Source organism: Lotus japonicus, chromosome 6 (assembly GCF_012489685.1).
Source record: "Lotus japonicus ecotype B-129 chromosome 6, LjGifu_v1.2".
Classification (NCBI taxonomy): domain Eukaryota; kingdom Viridiplantae; phylum Streptophyta; class Magnoliopsida; order Fabales; family Fabaceae; genus Lotus; species Lotus japonicus.
The window spans coordinates 10518476-10543584 of NC_080046.1; the positions used below are offsets into that span (position 1 = coordinate 10518476).

The 25109-nt window shown below is 39.0% G+C and overlaps 2 protein-coding genes across 3 annotated transcripts; both read left to right on the plus strand.

Annotated features, from left to right (window-relative positions):
• The first annotated feature begins 12309 nt into the window (after window positions 1-12309).
• Window positions 12310-12816, plus strand: LOC130724879 (putative F-box/LRR-repeat protein 23). Its single transcript, XM_057576149.1, has one exon. The coding sequence runs from the start codon at window positions 12310-12312 to the stop codon at window positions 12814-12816; it is 507 nt and encodes a 168-aa protein (XP_057432132.1).
• Window positions 12817-17911: 5095 nt separating this feature from the next.
• On the plus strand, window positions 17912-21111 carry LOC130723915 (uncharacterized). Of its 2 annotated transcripts, none has more exons than XM_057575065.1 (4): window positions 17912-18679; window positions 19150-19216; window positions 19728-20254; window positions 20332-21111. In XM_057575065.1, the coding sequence occupies exons 3-4, from the start codon at window positions 19730-19732 to the stop codon at window positions 20602-20604; spliced, it is 798 nt and encodes a 265-aa protein (XP_057431048.1). In that variant the 5' UTR covers window positions 17912-18679; window positions 19150-19216; window positions 19728-19729; the 3' UTR covers window positions 20605-21111. The 2 variants fall into 2 exon arrangements, with proteins under 2 accessions (XP_057431048.1, XP_057431047.1); XM_057575064.1 differs by having other exon boundaries at window positions 17913-18624.
• The last annotated feature ends 3998 nt before the right edge of the window (window positions 21112-25109 follow it).

Genomic DNA, 25109 nt, shown 5'->3' on the forward strand with positions numbered 1-25109 from the left:
AAAAGGTACTTTTTACAAGGTGTTGACCTCTCCTTTTATAGAGGAAGTGATCATGATGTGGACTTTTACTGTACTTGGGCCTGACAACCGGGGCCCAACTCTCTATGCATATAAGACAAATCTAAAGGAATCTTCCAGCTGGCGTGTGGGCCTGACTAAAGGAAGGGCGGGATTCGATGTTGTTCCGTGAATCCCGCCAAGGTGTCTTTCGTTCATCTGATTACTCGATTTGGGCGGGCATAAGTATCCTTTATGTCCCGCCCATTCCACATGCCCCCAAGACATGAGACTTAGGTTCCTTGAGTTGAGATGTCTTTAATGCGCTGCCTTATAGTATATCGCCATTCTTTGTAGTCGTGGGCCTGTCACCGCATTCTTGCTTATGAATTAATCGCCATTTTGCTATTCCTTCAATATGACGCCATTTTCGCGTCCCTTATTACGTTGATATATCGCCATCATCATAACCGTCAGTCACGTCTTTTCAACTGACGCACGTATCCTTGTTTTCCGGGATTTCGTCATCATTGGCCATGAATGCAGTTTCTAATTGTGCGTCTCGAGGAATTATGTCTTTTCGCTTCGCACCTTTTCAAATTTCAAATCCCACGACTCTTCACGATCTTTCCCACTCGTTCTCTCTCTTCCCTTTTCTTCTATAAAAACCCTTTTCACTTTTCACTTTTTCACTTTTCTGAAAACCTTTTTCCTCAGACTTCCTCTGCGATTTTCACCTTCTCCTCTTTGAACTCCGGCGAACCTCCGTCACCCCGGCCGTCGTCATTGCGCGGTGCTCTCCCATAGCCGACATCCTCTTTACTCAATCCTCCACTTCTTCCTGCGGTGAGTCCTTTCTCTTTCTTCTTTCTTGACACTGTTCGTCTTCTTCATTTTTCTTTCTGCATCTGTTCATCTTCTTTTTATTTTTTATGAAATTTCCCAGTATGTCCACCCAAAATTTTAGCCTTTCTTCCTTAGAACTCTCTTCACCTTCTACGGAGGGGGAAGTTTCTGCCCCCATTGGGGAAGTTTCTGCCCCCACTGTTATTGAAATTCATTCCTCGCCTTCCACCCACGAGGATTCCGGTCCCGCCGGCTCCGTAGACTCTATTCTTTCCTCCAATGGAGACTTGTCTTCACCCGAATGGCGTTCCAACGCGCATTTAGTTGAAGATAAATGTCTTTGGCGCTCCATCTGGGGTAGTATTGGAAGCATCAACTCGCTTCGAATATCTTCTCAAGGGTTTACAAAGATAAATCCCGCCACCTCTAATAACGAAGATCACCTGTTAAATGTTCTTCCATGTGGCGAGGATGATTGTGTTCTTTTACGCAAGGAACCTTCTGATGAATCGCCCGACTTCTTTTTTGTTTATGGCTATTTCTTCTTGGATTTGAATATCAAACTCCCTTTCTCGCCCTTTATATGTCACGTTCTTACCTTTTTGAACGTGGCGCCTTGTCAACTCCATCCCAACGCCTGGGGTTTTATTCGCTGCTTTGAAATTCTCTGTGAACATTTGAGTTGCACTCCCACCTATCCCTTGTTTTTCCTTTTCTATAAGACAGTCACCACAAAACCTACATCTGTCAAGTGGGTTCCCCTTTTGGCCCGCAAGAACATGAGCCGATTCACCGCCCTTAAAAGCCATTACAAAGTGTGGCAGAAAAAATACTTCAAAGTTATGGAGTCACCTGAAATGAATAACTTATTTCGAGATTCCGATAATAACCCTCTCTTCCCCTTTTACCGGACAAAAAACCCTCGCCGAAAAATATCCGTTTCATACGACGCCTTGGATGAATCTGAGCAGGCCATCGCCGATTACCTTCACACATTACCAGTAATCTCTGGTCATGACTTGATTGAGGCGTCGAAATCCGGCACTTTAAATCAATTTTTTAGTAAGTTTATAATTTTTGCACAACTTGTTTTTCTTTTTGTTCATGTACCTCGCCTAATTGATGCTTTCCATGCAGCCACGATGGGAAAAAGCAAGGTTGACGCGAACCCCATCAAGATGAAGGAGTACCTCGCCCAGTCTACTGCGGCGGCGAAGAAGAGGGCCGCCGAAGCTGAGCAAAAGAAGAAAAATGACGGTGCTTCGGGCTCTGCCAACATCAGGGACCCAAAGCGCCAAAAGACTTCAGGCACTGCTGGCAGCAGACCTCTTCATCAATCCACACTTGATCCAGCCGGTTTAGCTTCTAAAAGTAATCCGGCGGAAAAAAAGAAAGGGAACGACGACGTCCCGCCACCCCACCAAGATTCAAGCATTATCAACTGCCCGCCAACTCCGTTTGGCCAAGCTGGCCCTAGTTCAGCCACTGGTGGCGAGGCTCCTCCTCCTTTGCTGAACTTATCAGATCCTCACTTCAACGGGTTGGACTTTATGACTCGTACCTTTGACAACCGGATCCACAAGGATGTTTCCGGTCAAGGCCCCCCCAATATTGCTTCTGTGGCGATCCATCACGCCCTTTCTGCCGCCAGCACTGTGGTGGGGATGGCTCAGTGTGTGAAGGAGTTGATTTCCGCCAAGAACCGTCTTGAGAAGAAGGCGGCCGATTACAAGACAGCATATGAGCGGGCTAAGACTGATGCTGAGACTGCCCACAAAAAACTGAAATCTGCTGAGGAGAAGTGTGCTAAGTTAACTGATGACTTGGCGGCTTCGGACCTGCTTCTTCAAAAAACCAAGTCTTTGAAAGAAGCCATCAATGACAAACATACTGCTATTCAGGCCAAGTGTCAAAGGCTGGAAAAGAAATATGATCGTCTGAATGCATCTATTTTAGGGCGCGCCTCCCTCCAATATGCTCAAGGCTTTCTGGCGGCCAAAGAGCAGATAAGTATGGTTGAGCCAGGCTTTGACCTTTCCCGCATTGGCTATTTGAAGGAGATTAAGGACGGCCAAGTTGTTGGCGAGGATGACGTTAGCCTCGATCTCCTTCCTCAATTTGATGATGAAAGTGAGCCTGAAGAAGAAGCAGATGGCGGAAATGGAAATGGCCAGAACAAGGGTGTGGACCAAGGAAAGGAAGACTCTCAAGTTGTTGCAGGCCAGGGAAACAGCGCCAACAATGATAACGTAGCTTGAATTTGTAATTTGTTTTTATTTTGTTAAGTCAATTTTATCTTTGGGCCTTGCCCTTTTGTTTGTCCTTTCCAATCATGTAATGCTTCGCCACTTCCTTACTTTTTAACAAAGTTTGTTTAAGTTCTTCTGTTGTTTCCATGTTGTTACCTTGATGTTATTTACCAGATTTTGTTGTTATTTAGGTCTATATACCTTAGTCGATTTTTCGACGAGGCTTGGTTTCTAGTGGCCACTAGAATTGCCAAGGCTTTTAACATTTGATGGCGACACTTTCTTATTCCGAAAGGTTTACTCGCGGTATTGCATACCTTGATACGATTTGCATTGCATGAACTCGTAATATAAATTAAAAAATATAGGCGATTCTGTTGAAATGATCTTTTCATTAATTTTCTTTCACATGGGAACAATTGTCCCTTCATTACATATGTCGCCTCATTAAAAACCTTTCCAAAGAAAGGGAAAAAGAGTGCGACTTCATTCACCTTTGTTGTTTTTTGTCTGTTTAACTAAAATATTGCTTCAGATGTGAGGCGTTCCATGTCCGTGGGACCCTCTGACCATTAAGTTGTTCCAACTTATAAGCTCCTCCTCCAACATCGCCTATAATCCTGTAAGGCCCGCCCCAATTGGGTGAAAGTTTGTTGTGTTTGTCGGGTATTGTATTTTTTCGGAGCACTAAGTCTCCTACCCTCATCTTTCTTGGCACTACTTTCGTTGTGAATTTTCTTGCAATCTTCACTTTTCCCGCCTCATTTCTTATGTGTGCCTCCCGTTGTTCCTCTGACAACATAATTAGATTTGCTATCAGATTTTCCCCGTTGTCATTCTCATTAAACCGAGACACTCGCCAACTTTGGTTTTCTATTTCCACTGGGAGCATGGTTAAACGATACGGGGTTTCCTTTGTGCTTGATTGTTCAGTAGTGTTATATGCCCAAAGAACGCCTGGTAATTCCTCCGCCCAACACCCTTTTGCTTCATCCAACTTCTTTTTTAAGCCTTTCAAAATAACTTTATTAGCTGACTCGGCCTGTCCATTAGTTTGTGGGTGTTCTACCGAGGCAAATCTCATCTCGATTCCCATTTCTGCTTCAGCTTCTATCCATTTGGTGAAGTAATCAACCGCCACAATGATGTACTTCATTTGTGCCTTCGCTACTGGGAATGGTCCCAAAATGTCAGTCCCCCACATAGCAAATGGCCAAGGTGCCATCATGGTGGTTAATTCCTCCGGTGGGGCCTTATGCAAATCAGAAAAGACTTGACATTTTCCACATTTCTTAACATATTCCAGACAGTCCTTCTTCAATGTGGGCCAGTAAAATCCTGCTCGCAAAACTTTTACTGCCAAGGATCGCCCACCAATATGACTGGAGCATACTCCTTCGTGGACTTCCGCCATTATTCCCGGGGCATCCTTGGTGTCAACACATTTCAGCATAGGAGACATAATGCCTCGCCGATATAACTCCCCATCCACCAGTGTGTAGAAACTGACCTCTCTACGTTTTGCTCTTGAGTTCAATTCGTCATCCTGTGGAGGGTTCTGTAGGAAAATTTTGATTGATTCCATCCATGAAGGCTCGCCTTCACTTATTGACTTCACTTCTTTGAACTTCACTTCCACTAAATCAATACTTGGGCGAGGCAGGGTTTCTTGAATGACTGTTTGGTAATTGTCCAATCGCCCTGTACTTGCTAATTTTGCTAACACATCAGCCCTCTCATTTTGTCCCCTCGGGACATGTTCTATTTTAACATCTTTGACATCCATCATCAATCTGCGCACCACTTCCAAGTATTTGGAAAGTTGCGGATCCTTCACCTGATACTCGCCTTTCACCTGCTTAACCACTAACTACGAATCTCCTTTGATAAATAGCTTCTGGACCCCCAACTGAATGGCTAGCCTTAAGCCGGCGATCAGAGCCTCATATTCAGATTGATTGTTACTCGCCTTGAACTCGAATTTTAGAGACTGTTCAATTATCATTTTATCTGGACTTTCAATTGTTATCCCAGCCCCGCTTCCAGTGTTATTGGAGGATCCATCCACAGATAGGACCCATTCTCCTTGAGTCTTTTCGCCTTCTGTGGGCGTTAATTCCGCCACGAAGTCGATCAAACTTTGGACTGTGACTTGGCCCCTTGGCTCATATTGTATATCGTATTCCGATAATTCAACTGACCAGCTAACCAATCGCCCGGATACATCAGGCTTTTGAAGTACTTGCCTTAAGGGAACATCAGTTTTAACTTTGACTTGGAAACTTTGGAAATAAGGCCTGAGGCGCCTTGCTGTTTTCAGAATCGCCAAAGCCGCATTTTCAATTTTTTGGTACCGCAGTTCAGCGCCTTGCAGGGTGTGACTTACAAAATATATAATCTTCTGTTGTTTTCCTTCTTCCTGAAGCAACACTGTGCTGACCGCCCTGTCCGTGACAGCCAGGTAGAGCATCAGAGGAACGCCTGGCGTAGGTTTGGATAGTACTGGCAACGTTGCTAATGTTTCTTTCAACTTGGAAAAAGCTTGCTCGCATTCCTCTGTCCATTGGAACTTGGAATTCTTTTTTAAACAATTGAAGAAAGGAGCCGCTTTGTCTCCCGCCATTGGCAAGAAACGTGCTAAAGCCGCCATGCGTCCTGTTAATCGCTGTACTTCCTTGACGCTTGTTGGACTTTTCATTTCTAAGATCGCCTTGCCTTTATCTGGATTTACTTCAATCCCTCTTGATGTTATCATAAAGCCCAAAAATTTTCCCCCTTGAATCCCAAACGAGCATTTCTCAGGATTTAGCTTCATTTGATATTTTCTTAATTGAGTAAATGCCTCCATAAGATCGCCGCCGTGATCACCAGCCTTGGCGGACTTTACAATCATGTCATCCACATATACCTCCATATTCCTGCCCACTTGTCTTGAAATTTTTTTATCCATGAGCCGTTGGTACGTAGCTCCTGCGTTCTTCAAACCAAAAGGCATTGTCTTGTAACAATAATTCGCCTGATTGGTCATGAATGCTGTACTTTCCTCGTCCGAGGGATGCATCATAATTTGATTATAGCCCGAGTAGGCATCCATGAGACTTAAAAGTTCATTCCCGGAAGCTCCATCCACAAGTTTATCAACATTGGGAAGTGGATACGAATCTTTGGGGCACACTTTGTTCAAGCTTGTGTAGTCCGTGCACATTCGCCACTTTCCATTGGCTTTTTTGACCATTACCACATTGGCGAGCCACTTTGGGTACTGTACCTCACGGATGAAGCGAGCCTTGATTAGTTTCTCAGTCTCTAACTGTACGGCCTTGTTCTTTTCATCACTCATTCTTCGCCTTGGTTGGATGACTGGGGTCGCCCCTGGTCGTATGGCCAATTTATGAGTGATCACATTGGGGTCAATCCCTGGCACATCATTGATGGTCCATGCAAAGAGATCCAAATTATCACCCAGAAGGGTGATTAGTCTTTCCTCTTGCTCTTTTGTTAAACTTCTACCAATCTTTAAAAACTTGTCCTTGACTTGCACCTGCTTGGTTTCTTCCAGAGGTTGTGGGCGAAAATCATCAACATCATCTCTTGGGTCTAAACTAAATCCTTCTTGTGGAAAGATTTATGTAATTCGATGACTTTCCTTGGCGGCCTTTCGTCCATAAAGCGCCACGCTCCGTAAATAGCACTCTCTTGCTGCATTCTGGTCTACGCGCAGTATCCCGACCTTCCCATTACAGGCTGGATACTTGACAGTTAAGTGAGCAGTTGAAATGACCGCACAGATCTTGTTGAGGGTGTCTCGCCCCAAGAGTACATTGTAGTTGGCTCTGCACGCCAAGACTAAGTACTTTACTTGAAATTTCTTAACAAACTCCCCTTCTCCAAAAGCAGTTGGTATTTCCACATATCCCCGCACATTGACACGGTCCCCTGTAAATCCTACCAAGGTTCCTTTATATGGCCTCAAATCGGATTCCTTTAACCCCAGGCGATCAAATGCATCGCCATAAATGATATCCGCCGAAGATCCCTAGTCTAAAAATATTTTCTTCGTCACGTAATTGTTAACCCTGATTGTTACCACAATTGGATCGTTGTCATGGGGGATCACATGCGCAAAATCCTGAGGTGTGAATATAATAGGGGAATGATTCACCCAACACTCACCTTCGTTCGCCTCCTGTACTGAGTGTACTGCCGCCACATAGCGTTTTCTAGCCTTACTTGAAATTGCACCCCCGCCGAATCCTCCTGCAATAGATGAGCATTCCCCAACAGGATCGCCCAACTCTTCAACTATCTCCTTCCCTTTGCCTTTGTCCCCTTGAGTTATCTTAGCGGCCTCTAGCGTTGTTGTGTCTTTAATGAAATTTGCCAAATGGCCAGCCTTAATCAAACGATCAATTTCCCGCCTCAAGTTCCAACAATTATCTGTCGTATGCCCCAACGCTTTGTGGTACTCGCACCACCTATTGGTATCTACATTAGCTGGCGGCCGCCGTGGTGGTGGCGGGTACTGCACAATGTTTGTTTGCCCAACTGCCCTTAAAATGGTGCTTAAGGGTGCATTCAACTTGGTAAGTGGAACTGGAGCTGGCGAAGCACCATGCTGACCAGTTGTGGCTGCAGTGGGACCTTGAGAATTTCTGTGCCATGTATTTTGAAATCCTGGTTTGGAGTTTTGATATGGTCCCGGTCTTGGTACACGGGGGGTTTGTGCTACCCTGGTTTCCTTCCCCGCCTTAGGTTTATCCTGTGACACCCCGCCGGATTGGGCTTGCTTGCGTCCTTCCTCTCTTTCTTGTTTTTTCTGATCATCTTGCTCAATTAATATGAATTCCTGAACACGGGCACGAAGGTCCATCATGTCTTTTGTTGGTCGCCTCGTTAAGTCCCGATTCAAATCACCCGCCCGGAGACCATTTTTGAAAGACGCCAAACATACGTCCGGATTGTCCTCCTCCAACTGAACCGCCATCTTGCTAAAGCGTGCCATGTAGGTTTTTAACTTTTCCCCTGGTTGCTGATGTATGCTGATAAGATCAAACATTGTTGCTTTTGTGGTTTTATTGGCGGAGAATTGAGTCAGAAACTTAGTAGATAGATCGGTGAAATTATCGATGGAGAAGGGCGGTTGTCTAATGAACCACTGCATCGCCATGCCTTTAAACGTAGAAGGCAACAATCGACACTTTACCGCATCCGTTGCCCCGCCGATCACCATTTTAGTGTTGAAATATCTCAAGTGTTCCATAGGATCAGTGTCGCCAGAGAAGGCGTCCAGTGCCATGGTCTGCAGGTGCTTTGGTATACCCACCCGTGTGATGGCGGGAACAAAAGGCTGGAACTCGACAACATCCTCAGCCTCGAGCCGTTGTTCTTGCTTATAGTCTTGTCGTTGGGTTAAATACTCCACCTGGGCTTGCAACTGCTCGTTCTGGCTTTGTACTTTTTGCAAAGTATCCAACATTTGTTGCAAGGCCGCCGGAGTGATTCCCGTCACTACTTCTGGTGCTTTTCTCGGAACGTTGTTTTTGAAGTCGTCCAGATTCACGTATTCAGGCGGCGCTGATCGTCGCCTGACTCCTGGATCTAATCTAGCGATCAGATCTGAAGGTCTTCCCGGAGCAGCATTCACCAACGACACCGGTGACTGTGCCACCGAGTGAACCCCTTCCGAAGAAGCCTCCTGCTCCGGCTCTTGAGGTACTTCATGGTTGTTGTGTCGTCCGCCGCCGCGGCCGCCGTGACGACCACCCCCCCTCCGGCGATGATCCCGGCGGCCCACGCCACACGAACGGGTTTCCATGGATCTTAAAGCTCACCGTCTACGTCAAGTTGTAGATCGAGGTAAGACCCACAGACGGCGCCAATGTTCTGTACTAGGGAGATCTGACGTAGAAGACTGACAGAAAGTAAACCCTAGCAGAGTACTAAAAATATCATAAAAGGAATATTCTCATTAAATGTTCAAAAGGTACTTTTTACAAGGTGTTGACCTCTCCTTTTATAGAGGAAGTGATAATGATGTAGACTTTTACTGTACTTGGGCCTGACAACCGGGGTCCAAGTCTCTATGCATATAAGTCAAATCTAAAGGAATCTTCCAGCTGGCGTGTGGGCTTGACTAAAGGAAGGGCGGGATTCGATGTTGTTCCGTGAATCCCGCCAAGGTGTCTTTCGTTCATCTGATTACTCGATTTGGGCGGGCATAAGTATCCTTTATGTCCCGCCCATTCCACTAGTTTAAGTCCAAATTGCTCATTCATTCATCTCTCCGCATCTTGTTTTTTTACTTATGTAAGTTTACCACTTACTAGCGATTAGTGCCTTGTTGAAATTGACTATTCTGAAGGCCATTTACTAAGGAGGGTAATTTGACTGCAAGTACTGGACTGTTGGAAGTGAAGCTGGTTTATGTGAAAACTCAGTTCAAATTGATCATGTAAGATTGGATTCTCTCACCACAAATTGTGTGTGAGGTAGACAATATTATTTATAATAATAAAAGACAGAATATGCTAAGAATATTCTGAGGCATATTACAAAATAAATCAATAATTAAATAAAGGAATATCTAGTAAGATATAACTCTTATTTATCTCTAACAGTTCATATTTTCACTAAGCCTCATGTTTGAAGATTTTAGAAGATTGAGAGCAAGACTTGGATTGCAAAAGTGTTCATATCAAAGATGAAATTAAGTTGTATTTAGAAAAATAGTCTTACATGATGACTTTCTCAAGTGCTGACCTAAATGGTGTTTATTTTGATTCTGAATTCCGGCGATATTGGTGAATCAGTTGTGACAATGATTTATGAGCTTTGAGCTGTTACTGGAATTCATCCTAAATTGGATATTTTAGTAGTGAGATAGTAGTGTTGTGTATCCTTGTGGGCAGTTTCTACCTTTTAAATTGTATATGTTGTATTGGTATTGGGATTGTCTTCCAATCTAGTTTTTCTCTAACTTTCTATGATTGATCAAAATCTGGTATGGTTAGCTAAATTTGGATGAGTTCATATATGCTTCTGTGAATGCTGAAACAAATTAAAAACAACTGGACTTGTGCACAAAATTATTTTAATCTGTTGTGGATGTTCTTGTGATGGACCTTATAGTTATGGGAAGTGAATCTGAATTGGACTTATATCCAGACTGGGATTGATAGAAATTTCAGTGGGCAGTTAGAGAAATTATGCTGATTGCTGAACAACACTTTTAGGAGTAATACCTCGACTTCTTTTTTCTGTTTCTTTTGTGCAAAACTGATATTTGCAATTTAGTATGAACAAAAGTATTGGGTTAAACAATCAGCCTAATCTGCTTTAGTTTATCATATGCAGTTACACATATTTAATTAATTGACAGTGATGGTGGACCTGATGGGTGTTCCCATCAACGTTTCTCTGTTTTGTTTGCAATGGATCGATGAGGTTGGACCAAAATATATATTCTGAAAATTAACCTTGCGGTATAGAAAATTTTGTGTTCGGCAATGTTTGCAGAACAACACATAACGCAAATTAAAAATGCGGGAAAATGTTGATGTCCGAGTGGATGAGAAATGTAAATTAAAAAAACGTAACAGGTCACAAGGAGCAAGATGAAGGTGTTGTCTTGTGGATTGAGCGAGGGCAAGTTGACCGTGATAGTAGGGATTAAGGCGACCAAGCTTGTGCGGTGCAGATTGATGAGATGTTTCCAAATGAGCCATTGAGACACTCTTAGCCTTTATACCTTAGGCATGATATGATATTTATTGAAGATATGGTGAGCTATGAAGACACACGTAGCCATCATACTAAAGTACATTGTCTAGACACACGTAGCCATCATACACGTAGCCATCTCCTCGACTCACCGGAGATGCACCCAAGCTGGGCGAGTTACTTTGTTCGGCGGGTGACTCTATATTGGGCAGCTCTTTCTTATTTATGTGGGCGACTCGGTCTTGTCTATTACCACTTATTTGGAGACTCATGTATTATAGGGAGTTTTAGGCAACCCTTACACCTCATTTGGACGAGTTATGTTTATATGAGTCATATTGCAACAAGGCCCATATCTGTGTACTTAGAGTTAGACTCCTATATGAAAGGATAGATGACCTATTGTTTTATCCATGTTCACTTGATATAACAAATATGACTGCTAGGTTCTGGAACTCTAACTTCCCATTAGGGATTTGGCTTAACGTCCATCACCATTCAATCAACGTGAATCGCACCCCATTTATATAAAGCGTAAAAGCGGCACTACTAAAAAATATATTGTGACAGAAATTTGAGATGAATATACCGTAGTACTTACAAATTTAATTGTGAATTCTCGTAAAATCACAAATTATATTTTTAATGCACATTGGATTTAAATTTCTCACCAATATTTTAGTTTCTCATTTAGTTACGAATTCTGTGATAGAAGAATGAACAATGAATATATTAAAGTGTATATTAATTTTTTATATTAAGACTTTTGAAGATTCAAATTTATTTTTCATTATTTAAAAAAAACTATTTTTCATCAAATTTAAATTATTTAGTTAACTTAAATAGAAAACTTTTAGTCCCCGTATGATAGCTCAAGTGGTAAGAAATGAGTGACATATGGGATGGGGAGGGAAAATCTCTCCAATGAACCAAAAAATAGAAAACTTTTATGAAAAGGGTAAAGTAGAATTTTGATGGAAAATAATTAAAAGTTTGCTATTTTCTAGTAGCATACAAAATAAATAATTTAAATTGTAAAGTTTGTTAGTGACAAATAGTGGTGCATCTTAATTTAGTCCTCCATCTATTTTTGTAACGGTTTTTATTGTCATTAAAACATTTTGTGACAATTTAAAAACCGTCTATTTAGTGCACAAAAATCACCGCAAAATGTTATTGGCAGTTAAGACTGCCAGGAAAATGGATGGATAGACCAAAATCCATAATCGCTATTTTAGGCGAACAAAAAAATACTTAACCTTAGTTGTATAATGCTTTCTATTTATGGTTAATTATGCAGTTTAGGAGTTAGAGTTTCAATTACATTGTTGTTAACTGTTAGTTATAGGATTAGTCAGTTAGCTACTGTGTGAGTTTGGAATTAACTTACATTTAATTATTTCTACAATTTGGGGGCATATATTCTTTGGAAGTTTCATAATTTTGCTTAAACATGTTTTTTCATATCTGTTTTTCTTTTTTTCTTTCAATACGATGGATGCGGTTTTTGAAATGCTATGCAGTTTCAAATGAACAATTGAGTGAGCTTGTGCATAAGCTTCCAATGTTGGAAGAGGTTGAATTTTCATTCCGCGACCTATCTAATGATACTTTGGAATTCATGGGCAAATGTTGCCCACAATTGAAAGTGCTTAAACTTAACCAGGTGGAAGACAAAGACTTGGAGTGTGATGATGAGGCGTTTGCTATTGCAAAAACCATGTCTCGATTACGTCATCTCCAGCTTCTAGGAAACAGGCTCACTAATGTTGGCTTGCTTGCCATTCTTGATGGATGCCCTCATCTTGAATCTCTTGATTTACGTGTTTGCTCAAATGTCGAATTGAGCAGAAGCTTGAGGGAAAGGTGTCTTAAGCAAATAAGAGATTTACGTCATCCAGAAGACTTGAGTGAAGTTTCCTTCTACACCGAGGGTGGTAATGAAAGGGAATCTATAGATGAAGACTATAAAATTTTTCTTCAGGATTATGTTGGTCAATTATGATAGAAAACATTAGTTCAGTGATCCTTTGTTCAGATAGTACCCGTACCTGCACCCATACCCACACACATATTATACTAACTCACAAACAATTGGAGGTATATATATTAATATATTTAAAATATAACTTTCTAATTTCTACTAAAAAATCTAAGTGAAGCTTTATTTTTTTTTGAAAGTAAGTGAAGCTTTATTATGATTGCTAATATAGTCTCACTTATTTCTAAAGTAAGTTTGTAATTTACAAGTTTAGGAGTTTATTAGCAAATCTAAAATTATAAATTATTTTTTGAAATTATAAATTATAAATTTATAGTTAACTTTCTTGCTTTTTTTTCAAAAAAAAAAAAAAAAAAAAAAAAAAAAAAACTTATTTGAATGATTTTACTAGTTAAATATATGGATGGTCTTTATTATTTTTTAATTAATGCTTATAATAGTTATTATATTTTAGTTTTCTATTGAAAAATGTGAAAGTTACATTTTGGTTAGCTAAATTGCGGGTAAATGGTACATGTATAGGCATATAGGTACTAGAGGGTACGGGCACACACAATCATGTTGTAACCCACGCGGGTATGAGGACAGGTACTTTTTGAAAATGCGGGTATAGAGACGAGTACTATAGTACCCTACCCAGACCCTACCCTTTCTTATCCCTAAGCTTGATGGATTGATGGGAGAAAATTGAAACGACAACATTTGGGAGAGTATCCTTCACGACCTGGGTTGGGGTTTTTTGCTTTTTCTTTACAACAAAGATCATGTGGGTGATTGGTAGAGTAGAAAATGATGGAGAAGAAGATAAAATGTTCCTTGATTTCTACGTTGATGCATGTTTGGTGGGAGAAAATATGATGAAGTTTTTTATTTTTTGATAAGCAACAAATTCATTAAGTGTTTCAAATTTTAGCTTATGATGTAGGAAACGACTTAAAATTAAAGCCAAGAAGAAGAAGAATTTTTTGAAGGCTTGAAGTTGCTGAGCAAGGCGAAGGCTAGAAAACCCAAGAATGAAGGAAAATGATTTTTTCTTAGCGATACTGAAGCTCACTGAGCAAAATTAAGGTGGTTCAAAGGCAAAAATTGGAAGAAAAATGATTTCGCCAAGTGAAAATCCACGACTCTATTTTATTTAAATAGCTAAAGTTCACAACTTTTTGTGCAAACTGGATCTTTTTAGATAGGAACTTCAGGGAGAACGAAAAAGGAAGTTGTGCACAAGGATTCTTGACCCTTGGAAGAATTGGACATGGTTCGCAGACGTCACAGATCATCACTGTCATCTTAGTTCTTTTCTTGTAAGCTTGAAGGAATCCATGAATATGAGTTTTTAAGTTTCTTGTGTTGGATTTGGATGTAGCCTTTAACTATGATTTGTTCATTTTGATTTCTATATGAAAATATCATTTCTATCACATGATTCAAAAATAATCTCTCGTTCTTAATGCTATGTTTAGTTTGTGCACCTTGAATATATCAGTTGATTCAATGCAAAAGTGAAAGCTATGACGTCTAGAGTCTGACCTAGGATTAACCATCTAATACACCTAGAACATATCGGTTGATTCGGCATAAGAGCGGAAACTACGATGTCTAGAGTCCGACGAAGGATTAACCATCTAATAAACCTAATGTTTAGGAATGAAATTAGGCTTGTTAGTCATTTAAAGATAACTTTATTTTACTATGCGTGTGAGGAATCCATGTTAAGGAAAGTGAGTTATAAATATCCACTCATGTGAGGAATCAATGGAGTAGGGTAGAAATGGTGTAGATGAATCATGGATATGAATAAATTTGCATGTAGAATCATAGGAAACTATGTAGTTAAACGGTGAACTCCAAGTCCAACATTTTTCTCATTTTGATATCCAATTGTTTTTAGGTGCCCACTAGGTGCACCACTTTTTTTTTGGTTCATCGATGAACCATAGTTAGCCACCATCAGATCTGATAATTTTGGAATATTTTAAAATTGGATGGTCAGGATTGTTAGATGGTAAAAAGGGTACAAACATAATTTGACAACCGGAGAATTAGATTTCCCACCCCCTGTTTTAGATTTTCCACCCCATTTAAAAGTGGGGAAAAACCAATATTGTCCCTCCGTGTTTTAGTCCGAAACTTCAACCTTCGGATCAGTACGAAACTTCATCCTTCGGATTAGTATGAAACTTCAACTTCTGGACACCTCTGACAGATTCTACCACCTTTTTCAGCACCATTACTCCATAGCTTCACCTACCTCACCACCATTATGACCTGCATAAACTCCTCAACCACCCAACCACCCCCCATTTATGGCTGAACACACTGTTTGGATGGGTCCTCGTGTTATTACCAACTTTGATTTAACAGACATAACAGAAGATTGATAATATGATTCATGTTTGTAATGTTGTAACCATGTCTGTAACCATGTCTGTAACCATATTATTAGCAAGAATATTTTCCTTCAGTATTGTAACGAGGTCTGTTTGTCCCATATTATTGTCACTGCATTTTCACGTTTCTGTCTTTGTGACAGTATCTGGTTTGAAAGATCCGAATCTTGAAGTTTCATATTAATCCGGTTTTTCAACTCTCGGACGTCTAAAAAAGGGGGGTGGTAAATTTAATTATGAAGCAGTCCGAAACTTATAGTCCTGGATTGATCCGAAACTTAAAGTCCTGGATTGATCCGAAACTTAAAGTCCTGGATAGATTCGAAACTTAAAGTCCTGGATAACTCTTACCAAGCAGCAGAATGCAGTAAGTTAAAACCAAACCAAAAGGCATATTCATCAATTACAATCTCAACCACCACCACAATTACAAACCAAACATTTCAACCCAACAATTCGTTAGGCAAGTCCTCCAAGACGGCCACGACACCGATCATGTTATTTTAACTGTAACTAAAGAATCCGAACTTTTAACTCTCGGACTAGTCCAGAACATCAACCTCTGGACTGGTATGGAGGTTTAAGTCCCGGAGGGTAGTCCCGACATTTTTTTAAAAAGGCTAGGGTGGCAATTCTAAAACAGGGGGTGGGAAATCTAATTCCCCTCCTCTAACAAGCTTCCCTTTTCCCAGCTCCAACACGTTCTTTCATCGCCGGCTGCATCACTATCATCAACATCGACTACGATTCTGTCTCCAGCACCTTCTACCTTCCCACCATCATCTCCATACCCTCTTTGCAACACTTCCTATTACTAAATTTGTGCATCATACCAATTTGCTAGTTATCCCTCACTGTGATTTGGATTTAGGTATTGTGGTGCTGCAATTGGTTTGAGTATGAGTCGGTGGCAGGGGTATTAAATGGTGCGTTGTAATTTCCGGGAATTTTGGATTTTGATTTGATGATGATAGGAGCTGTGCCTTTTATTCCTTTTTCCCTTTTTCCTCTTGTTCTCTCGTGACTCTGGTTCGATGTGTAAGATGTTCTGTTTTTTTTTTTTTTTCTCTTTTTCTTTTGTACTCTTTGCATTTGTATTACCCATAGGCACCCCTTGTGCCTATTTATTCAATTGTTTGGCTTACATAAAAAATAAACTAAACCCAGAAATAGAAATAGAAACTAGAGAAGAAACATTAAATCTTTCTTAGTTGAAAAACAAAGACAAGACATTAGCAAGAAAGGTGAAACCCAAAAACCCAGAAACAACAACAAAAGAGAAGATAGATTGAAACTTTTTTAGTTGAAATCCACAAAAAAATAAAGACATCGCACAAACAAGAAAGATGAAGCTCAAGATCTCAGAAACCCAGGAATAAGAGAGAAGAGGGTGATAGATCTGTGTTGTGCTAGCTTTTGATTTTTTGGGTCTCATTTTCTAAGCTTTCTATCCGGGCGACAGAAGGGCGTATGGAAGAGAGAGAAACTTACAATGGTTAAACACTTTACTTGATTTACCATGAAGTAAAGTTGGCATAGTTTATTGTTGTTGCTGCATTCATGTCAAACACTGTAACGATGAAGAAGGACCTGTGTAAGGATGAAGAAGGACCTGTGTAAGGAGAGTGAGGAAAGAGGGAGAAAAGGGAGTAGAGTCTGAAATATCCTTGGTGTAAAGTCGAAAATACCCATGGTGCACCGACGGACCAAAAATAAAATGGTCCACCCTAGTGGGCACCTTGTTTTTATTCTCACTTTGTTTAATTTGAATGTATTTTTTGTTAGTAAAAATATCATAAATCCTGGAAAATCCATTGCTTGAGTAGTCTAACTGGAGAATAATATTTGTGTTAGCAATTCTTTGCGGATACGACAAAATTCTTTACTATACTACAATTGAGTCGTGATGGATTCAAAAGTAGTGGTAAAATGATGAAGGGGAAGATGTTGAAGAAATTTGATGGAGAAATGTATTTTTGGAAATGTATGAACAAGATGAAGAAATATGAAGAAGATTAAATTAATAATTTGAGTGTTTAACTAGGGTTTATAGAATTTTATTAATGATATATAATAAATAATTCAATTTTAATTTATTAATTAAAAATGTGTAATAAAATTATTAATTAAAAATTACATGTAATCATGCCACATACACCTTGGCAAATTCATCGGAGCCACCACTCCAACAAAGACTAAAACTAGCTATTTCCTAAATTTCATCGATACTTTTCAAGCTTTACATTGATGAGAAAATTAAACTTTACTCATTTTACGGGGACCAAATCTTAGTAATTTTTTATGACATACCAAAAATCTTACTTAAACCTAATGCTTTGTTTGTTTTGCATGAAAACAAATGGAAAGAGGGTGGAGGGATGGAAGATGTGTGAAAACACTATTTCCATTAAAACAAAAAAAACCCCTTTTAATTGCATTTAATTTGTAAACAAAAGCAAATAAATAAGATTATGACCCATCAACAATTTTCTTATTAAAAAATTAATAAGAAAATTAATAAATTTGTCTTCTTATTTAATTTAATTAATTGATTTGACATATCATTAAAATCTAATTGGTCGACGGCGTAAAAAAAACTTACACCGTCAATGCATCAATTCAATTAAAAACACATCACCAAAAAATTCATATATCATCAATCAAATCTATCCTATTAAAGTAAAATAGGGCAAGATATGACCCATCAACAATTTTCTTATTAATAAACACTCATCTCAATAAAATTTATCAATCCAAAATGGCTAGCTAGAAATTAGCGCATTCATTGCCGCTAGTAGTATTTTCTAGCCAAATAGTGTTACGGGTAGCACCTGAGTGACCAACGGACAAATGAAATGAAACAGAGCAATAGAAAAAGTAACAAAGCAAACAAAGAATTAAGGTGAGTGAGACAAGAAAAAGCTCTATAAGGCAATGAGTGTAATAGGCAACAAGGCAAAGGTGTTTAAAAACAATCTAAAAAAGGGCAATCCTCCTCCTATCTCTGCACGGCTGCACCTAAGGTAGATTAAATTGGCAAGTAACAGAGGTGCAGAAAAAAAATACCAAGAAAGATGAACATGAAAAAGGAAAGGAGAGAAGGACTCTACAATGCTCTGTTTATGGTGTTGATAAGGAAAATTTGGAGCATTAGTGTGTAGAAGCCAAGGATAAAAAATAAGAAACCCATCACACCAACCACTCTCTTTCCCTCTCTCTATAATGAAAGACTCAGGAGAAAGAAAAGGGAGACAGTGAAGACCTTAATAATCCATCTTCAAACCCTTTCTCACCACCAACAACCACTCACAACCCCTAGCTTCCATAGTTCTCAACTTTCAAGCCGAGTTCCGCCATCACCGACCCTCTCAGCGACCCAGTCGAACTCCGGCAACCACCTAGCCCAGCCGAGCTCCGCCGTCCGGTTCTCTCTCTGTCTCTGCCTTCTTCTCTTTTATGTCATCTCTGTTCAACATAGTGTATGTGTTAATATACTACTTGTCTTCATCTTATTTTGTTTTTTTGTGATCTAGTTTTCAGTTAAATATTTGTTGTCTTGTCTCTACAGTCATCACCTTAAATATGTGTTTAGATTGGTACCGTAAACTTTTTTCACAGAAATCAAATTTTTTCCACCATATTAGAAAATAGAATTTGAATTTAATCTTATTAAAAAATGAATGTGATGTTTTATCCTATATGACATCAAATGACTCAATGTCGGTGTGTAACTTCTTTACACTAACAAGGCTCATATTTGTATAGATTTATGTGTAAACCTTAACAATAAAAATTTAAGAACATGCTTTTAATCATTATAAAAACCAAATACATACAAAAACTCTATTGTGGTTTTTGTTCTTTTTTTTTTACAGTCGAAAAAATTATTATAATCGAACTCTATATTTGTAATCTAACACTTATTTTTGTGCAATTTTTGTTTTCATAGGGTGGCAAGCACAACAGGGGACCTTCGTCGTTCTACATTGTCTCTGATTGCATTGTCACGAATCAAGGTTAGTGGATTAGTGTTTGAGTTGATTTATTATGATTTTTTTTTACTGTGTCAATGGTGTCTAATCTAGTTTTCAATTAAATATTTTGTTGTAATTATTTTCTTGTCTCTTCAGTCTTCACCTTAAATATGTGTTTAGATAGTTCTATTGTGAATACTTGTTGACTTGAGAGAATGGTACCGTAAACTTTTTTCACAGAAATCAATTTTTTTTCCACCACATTAAAAATACAATTTGAATTTAATCTTATTATAAAATTGTTCTGGAACAAGTGTTAATGTATATATGTTTTGATTTATCTTGTGTTTGTTGTTTGGTTCTCACCTATCTATTTTTTTCTCAGCATAAGCAACTTAGAATAGGAATTTATTGTTAGTTATGGACTTGTGGCTGCTTGCAATTTGTCTTACCTTGTATCTATCTGTTATTACAATTTGTTGTATCTTGTATCTATTTGTTATTGCAATGTGTCTTACACTGTGATCGATTTCCTTGTGTTTTTATTTTGAAGAAATGGAAGCTATTGGTAGTTGCAGTGATAGACCCCCAAAAAGTTTTTCTATTCCTATAGACTTGAGAGAGGAACACATGAGACTTCCTGCATTTTTTTATGGAAAGAAAAAGTCTCAAATTAAGAATGATGTTGAGCTTACTGATCCCATGGGCAACTGTGTGACAATTGGGGTAATGACGGGAAGTTCAGGAGTTGTTCTTTGGGATGCTGTCCCTAAACTAGTGAAGTTTTATGGACTGAAAAAGAATCATGATATGGTATTTGTTTATGAAGGGGAAAATCGTTTTAGAATTGAAATTTTTGATGAAAACAAGAAACATTTTCCATATCCAATTCTTGTTAAACAAGAGTATGAAGAACCACCAAAAGAGATAGTTGATTTGAGTTCTGACACTGAGGACGAGGTTGAGAAAGCTGGTGGAGTTGCCAATCGTGTTCATGCAGTTGCCCAGGTTGATAATCAAATTGATTATAGTTTTACTAAAGTTGTGACTACCTCAGTTGCCAAAGGAAGTCAGACTCTGGTAAGCATTGATTTATTAGATTTAATTTTAGTGCTATTTTGTGGTAATCACGTTAACTTAGTTTTATTATTAATCAGCCCTTGCCGCGGTCTGTTATTCGTGAATATCTTAGTCATAACAATTGGGAAAATCTGGTGCTGAAGAAGGAGGGTGCTAAGAAACCGTATCGTTGCAAGTTGTTTGGGAGGAAGAGACTTCGGTTCACTGATTATCATCTCGGTGGGGATGGGCTTTATCACTTTATTAGTGACAACAAATTAGCCGAAGGTGACCGCCTCCATTTCACGGCTAATGAGATAAATAATATTGTTCAAGTTAAGATTGTACGTCGTAATGGCAATGGCAACTAGGTTGAATTCATTTGGTGGTGGGGCTAAACATTCAGAGAACATCGTTTGTATTTGTCTTTTGTTTTGTTGATGTTTTGCTTTGTGACAGCTTGATGCATTGGAACTGTTTTATAGTGATTGTTAATACTATATTCCTCATTTTTAATTTGCATTTTGTATGAGTGGGAGAGGGACCCGAGTTATTGCATCAGGATGTGTGTCCCTGAAATCAAAATGACGAGGTGGGTTACTGGAATGCTAAGGCTGGATTGGTTTATTAGAAGGAGTAGTGTCTAAGTCACCATGTATGTGAAGAGTTTTTGAGAACAATGATGGAACATGTAAGATATTGAGTGTCTCCTTTCTTTTGCTGCAGTATGTTACCCACTTTTGCCTCAGTTTGCTGTTTTGATGTGGCTTTGGTTTGGTTTGAAGGGCCAAAGCTTGGTTGGTATTTACACTTGGGGTTGTTGATGGGCATGCTTTTATAATGGGGTGAAGCACCTCTTGTGCTTAATATTTTGGCTTTCCAAAAAAAACAAATTTAATTTGCATTATTATCTTTGAATTTTTAAGTTAAAAAAATGGCATCCCAATCTTATTCTTCCCCAAGATCTAGAAGTTTTGCTAATGATGAGAAACGTAAGTGTGGTCCTTATCTGTGCATTAGGACCTCATGAACTTGGAAACTTGGAAAATTATGGGCGCACATTTTATCAATGCATTTTTTTTTTGAAAGAGGAAATATTATTGATGAAAAATGAAATCATGAGAAAAATGTTCTCATGACGAAGTACAGAATACAACGACCCAATACACGGAGTAGAAGAGCACCACCAACTACACAACTATTTGGCTACAACAAACGACTTAAGAGTGTGTCTCATTAAAACCTTGCTAGGAAAAACCCAAAGGGATAAAAACCTAGCAAGGAAAAAGAGTACAACACTCAAAAGAAAGCCAAAATAGCATCCCCTTATTTATGACTCAACAGCCCACAGAATAATGCTCTATATTTGCATCAACAGGGACAACAAACAGCAAAATAACATTCAACAACAGCCCTCATTTTGACAGCCACTAAATTAGCAACAGCACCAGCGACAACAAACAACAAAATAGCCTCTAGCAGCAGTCTTGAATTTTTTACAGCAAACAACATCTGCAGCATGCTAAATTAACAACAACACCAGCAGTGCACAACAGCCCAATAGGACCTACTAGAAACAGCATCAGCAACGCCTTTAGCCTTCAAATTTCAGTAGTAACACAGCAATCAGCAACCAGAAGGGACAAACACATCAAAATATGCTCAAGTGCACATTTAATACAGTGTTCCATTGCCTCAAAGAAAACCATGAAGGCCAACACACAATCATAACCCACTGGCCTTATCACCAACCTCACGAAATCACATAAACACAAGCCTACTATTGCTGCAAGTCTCCCCCATGATCCTACACACATATATAATTACAAATTTTTACTCAAAGCAAGCTAATTAGTCCAGGCATGAATCTCCCCGCTGATGACCTGAGATTTAAGGCTATTTTTCTAGTTTATTTGCATGCATTTTAATATAATTTCTAGAATATTTCAGTCATATTAGAACACTTTAGACTTATTTCATGAATTTTAGTATTTTTATTTGGATTTAATATTTTCTAGATTTTATTAGGATTTGAATTAATTTTATCTTCTATTTATATTTATTAGGATTTATTTAGTTTTATTTAGGATTAGATAAGTTTATTTTAAGTTATTATCTTATTTTTATCTTCTATTTATTTTACTTTATTGTTATTTTAGGAGAAGATATGAGAAGAGAGAAAATAAAAAATAAAAAGGAAAAAGAAAAGAAATTCGCAGCTTTAAAGGGTCATATTCCAGTGTGTCGCGCGTCCATCTTCTTATCGTGTATTCTCGCCTGCGATCGCGCTACATAGCTGTCTCATTGATCCAGCGTCCAGACTCATGAGGATGCACCGTGTTACGATGCACCTGACTGCACTAGATCATCTTCTGTGCTAGAAAAGACAAAATAGGCCCATATTACGAAAATCACTATAAAATCAGTTTTAAACCTATTTTTTAGGATCCTTTTTCATCTTTTCATCTTTTCTTTTATCCTAAACCTAATAAACACCTTTGGGAGACTTGGAGGCAATTTCTGGGTGGAGAGGAAGGTTAGGCCCTTGAGGGCTGGTGTCAGGGCCATGGAGGAGGTGACAGCTTCTCCGGATGTCCATGGCTCCGCTCTATTTTGGGTTTTCCTTTTCTCTTTATCTGTTTTTGTGTTTTGACTCTCTTTTAGTATTTGGGATGATAGAACTTGATTTGTCTCTTATTCAATATACTTTTATGCAATTATAAGTATGGATTTTCATTATTTGGTGTTTCTCTCTATGTTTAATGCTTCAATTGGTTAATTGGTGATTTAAAGAGTTTATATTAATTCATAAATAGATTGAGAAATTGATATGAGTTAATGTAGACTTAGTTCATAGAAAGGAGAAAAATTCCTATGTCTTGGGTTATTAATTCTCTTTGCGCGTTCATGTATCTTTTGCCAATGTAATACTTTTTAGGATTTACATGACAATTGAGAAGTTGGTGTAAATTTAGTTTATGAGAGGAACCACCCTTGCATCAGTCATCTTAAGAAAGACATGTCTTAGGTAGGGTTAAGGTTTTCTAGGTGACAATAGGAGACATTAACTCTTAGGTATGAATATCATGAGTTGTAAAAGAGATCTATACCTAGTGACAAGTTGGGATACTCACCTCTCTAGGATAGGATTATCTAGTAGGAACTATTAGGATTTCTTGAGTGACACTCAAGGATTCTATCCACTAGGACATGAACTTCTTAGGTTAGGAACAGAGCTTGGGAATGTCTTATCGAGTAGGTATGTGCTATAATGCTCCTTTTATGATCACTAGGACTTAAGGAATTAAGGCTAGGTTCTTAATTGGTAGATTCACTTAGCTAAGAAATTAGTGGGTGAATAACACTTATCGACATCTTAAATGTTAATTTCATCTTATAAGAGTATATTGGTTGATAATAAGTAGTAAATCAAGTGAACTCGTTTTTCAAATACACTTTCTTATTTGTTTGCCTCCGTGAAACTTCTTTTATCCCTTTAATTATAGTTTTTCCTAAATTTAAATAAAACACATATCATGTTTAAACTGTTCAAACAATGTCTAGCTAGTGAAATTAATACGTAGCAACACAATCCCTGTGGAGACGACAAAACCCGATACTATACTACGATTGAGTCTTGAAAGGGATTTGATAGTAGTTAGTGGAGGAAAACCTCTTCATTAAATATCCTTTCATCACCCGCACACTTGGTATTAAGACATCATGGGGTAAAGCTTACAAGTGCTTCAGATCTGTCACAACCAGTCTTTGCAAGGTGATCGACATCGGTATTAACTTCTCTATAGATATGACCAACACCGACACACCCCACCACCTCCATTAGCATATCGATCTGATTAAGATCATTTAGCAGTCTCCATAGCCTATTAGATCTGTTCATAACCCAACCAACCGCTAGTGTGGAGTCACTCTCCACAATCACATGGCTTAAGGAGTGGTTTTTGCAGAACTGTAATGCCTCCAAAATTGCTTTTACTTCTGCAATATAAGCCCAGGACATCCCCAAAGGTCTGGAGAAAAAGCCAAGAGCAATTCCATTTGCATTCCGCAAAATGCCCCCAATACCACTAACACCCGGGTTACCTCGAGATGAGCCATCAACATTAAACTTAATCATACCCGGTTGTGGTGGACACCAATCAACAGCTCGCACCTTGGTGGCAACAGATTTCACCCGAATCTTTTCAAAATGTTCAGCAAAATCAAAAGAGGAGAAGGGGCATTCCTTCCACCAAGCTTTGACCCACCACATGACCCGCATGATATGTATATCCCATACACCTTCAAAGGAAAACACCTTTTGGTTGAAAATGGTATCGTTTCGGGCACGCCATATTGACCAGCTCAAGCCATACAGAATTAGGTCCCAGAGTAGAGGATCTGAACCAACCCTTAGATAGGGCCAAAGCTAATGTGACTCCTCAGTTGAGAAATTGGGGCGTTACAATTGTGGTATCAGAGCTTTAGTCTAGAAAACCAGAGCTTTTGGGTAGAGTGTCTGCTTAAGATGTTTGAACTCAGAGACCGATTGATGGGGTGTCAATCGGAGGAAGAGTGTGCTTGATTACTGTTTATATAAATTATTCTTGAAGGTTGTTCGTAGGTGAATAACCTTATGCTAGTTATCGTTAATTATACATTTGATATAAGTATATACATAGTTAGTTATTATAGAACCTCGTGTTGTTCTGGCCTGAGTATCTGTTGTGGTCTTTGACTGTTCATGAAAACAGGAACAAGAGGTTTCCACAACTGGACGAGACTCAAGGTTCAGACAACATGAATCCGATGGAACAAGCTATTGCTAATCTAACTGCCCTTATGACACAACAAGTTACTAACACTGCCGCAAGGG

What these genes read in the sequence shown, in the direction of transcription:
- LOC130724879 (XM_057576149.1), top strand. Translation starts at nt 12,310, where the DNA reads ATGCGGTTTTTGAAATGCTATGCAGTTTCAAATGAACAATTGAGTGAG.
- LOC130723915 (XM_057575065.1), top strand. Translation starts at nt 19,730, where the DNA reads ATGGAAGCTATTGGTAGTTGCAGTGATAGACCCCCAAAAAGTTTTTCT. An exon ending in CCAAAGGAAGTCAGACTCTG is followed by an intron (nt 20,255 to 20,331) that starts GTAAGCATTGAT and finishes ATTATTAATCAG; the next exon opens with CCCTTGCCGCGGTCTGTTAT.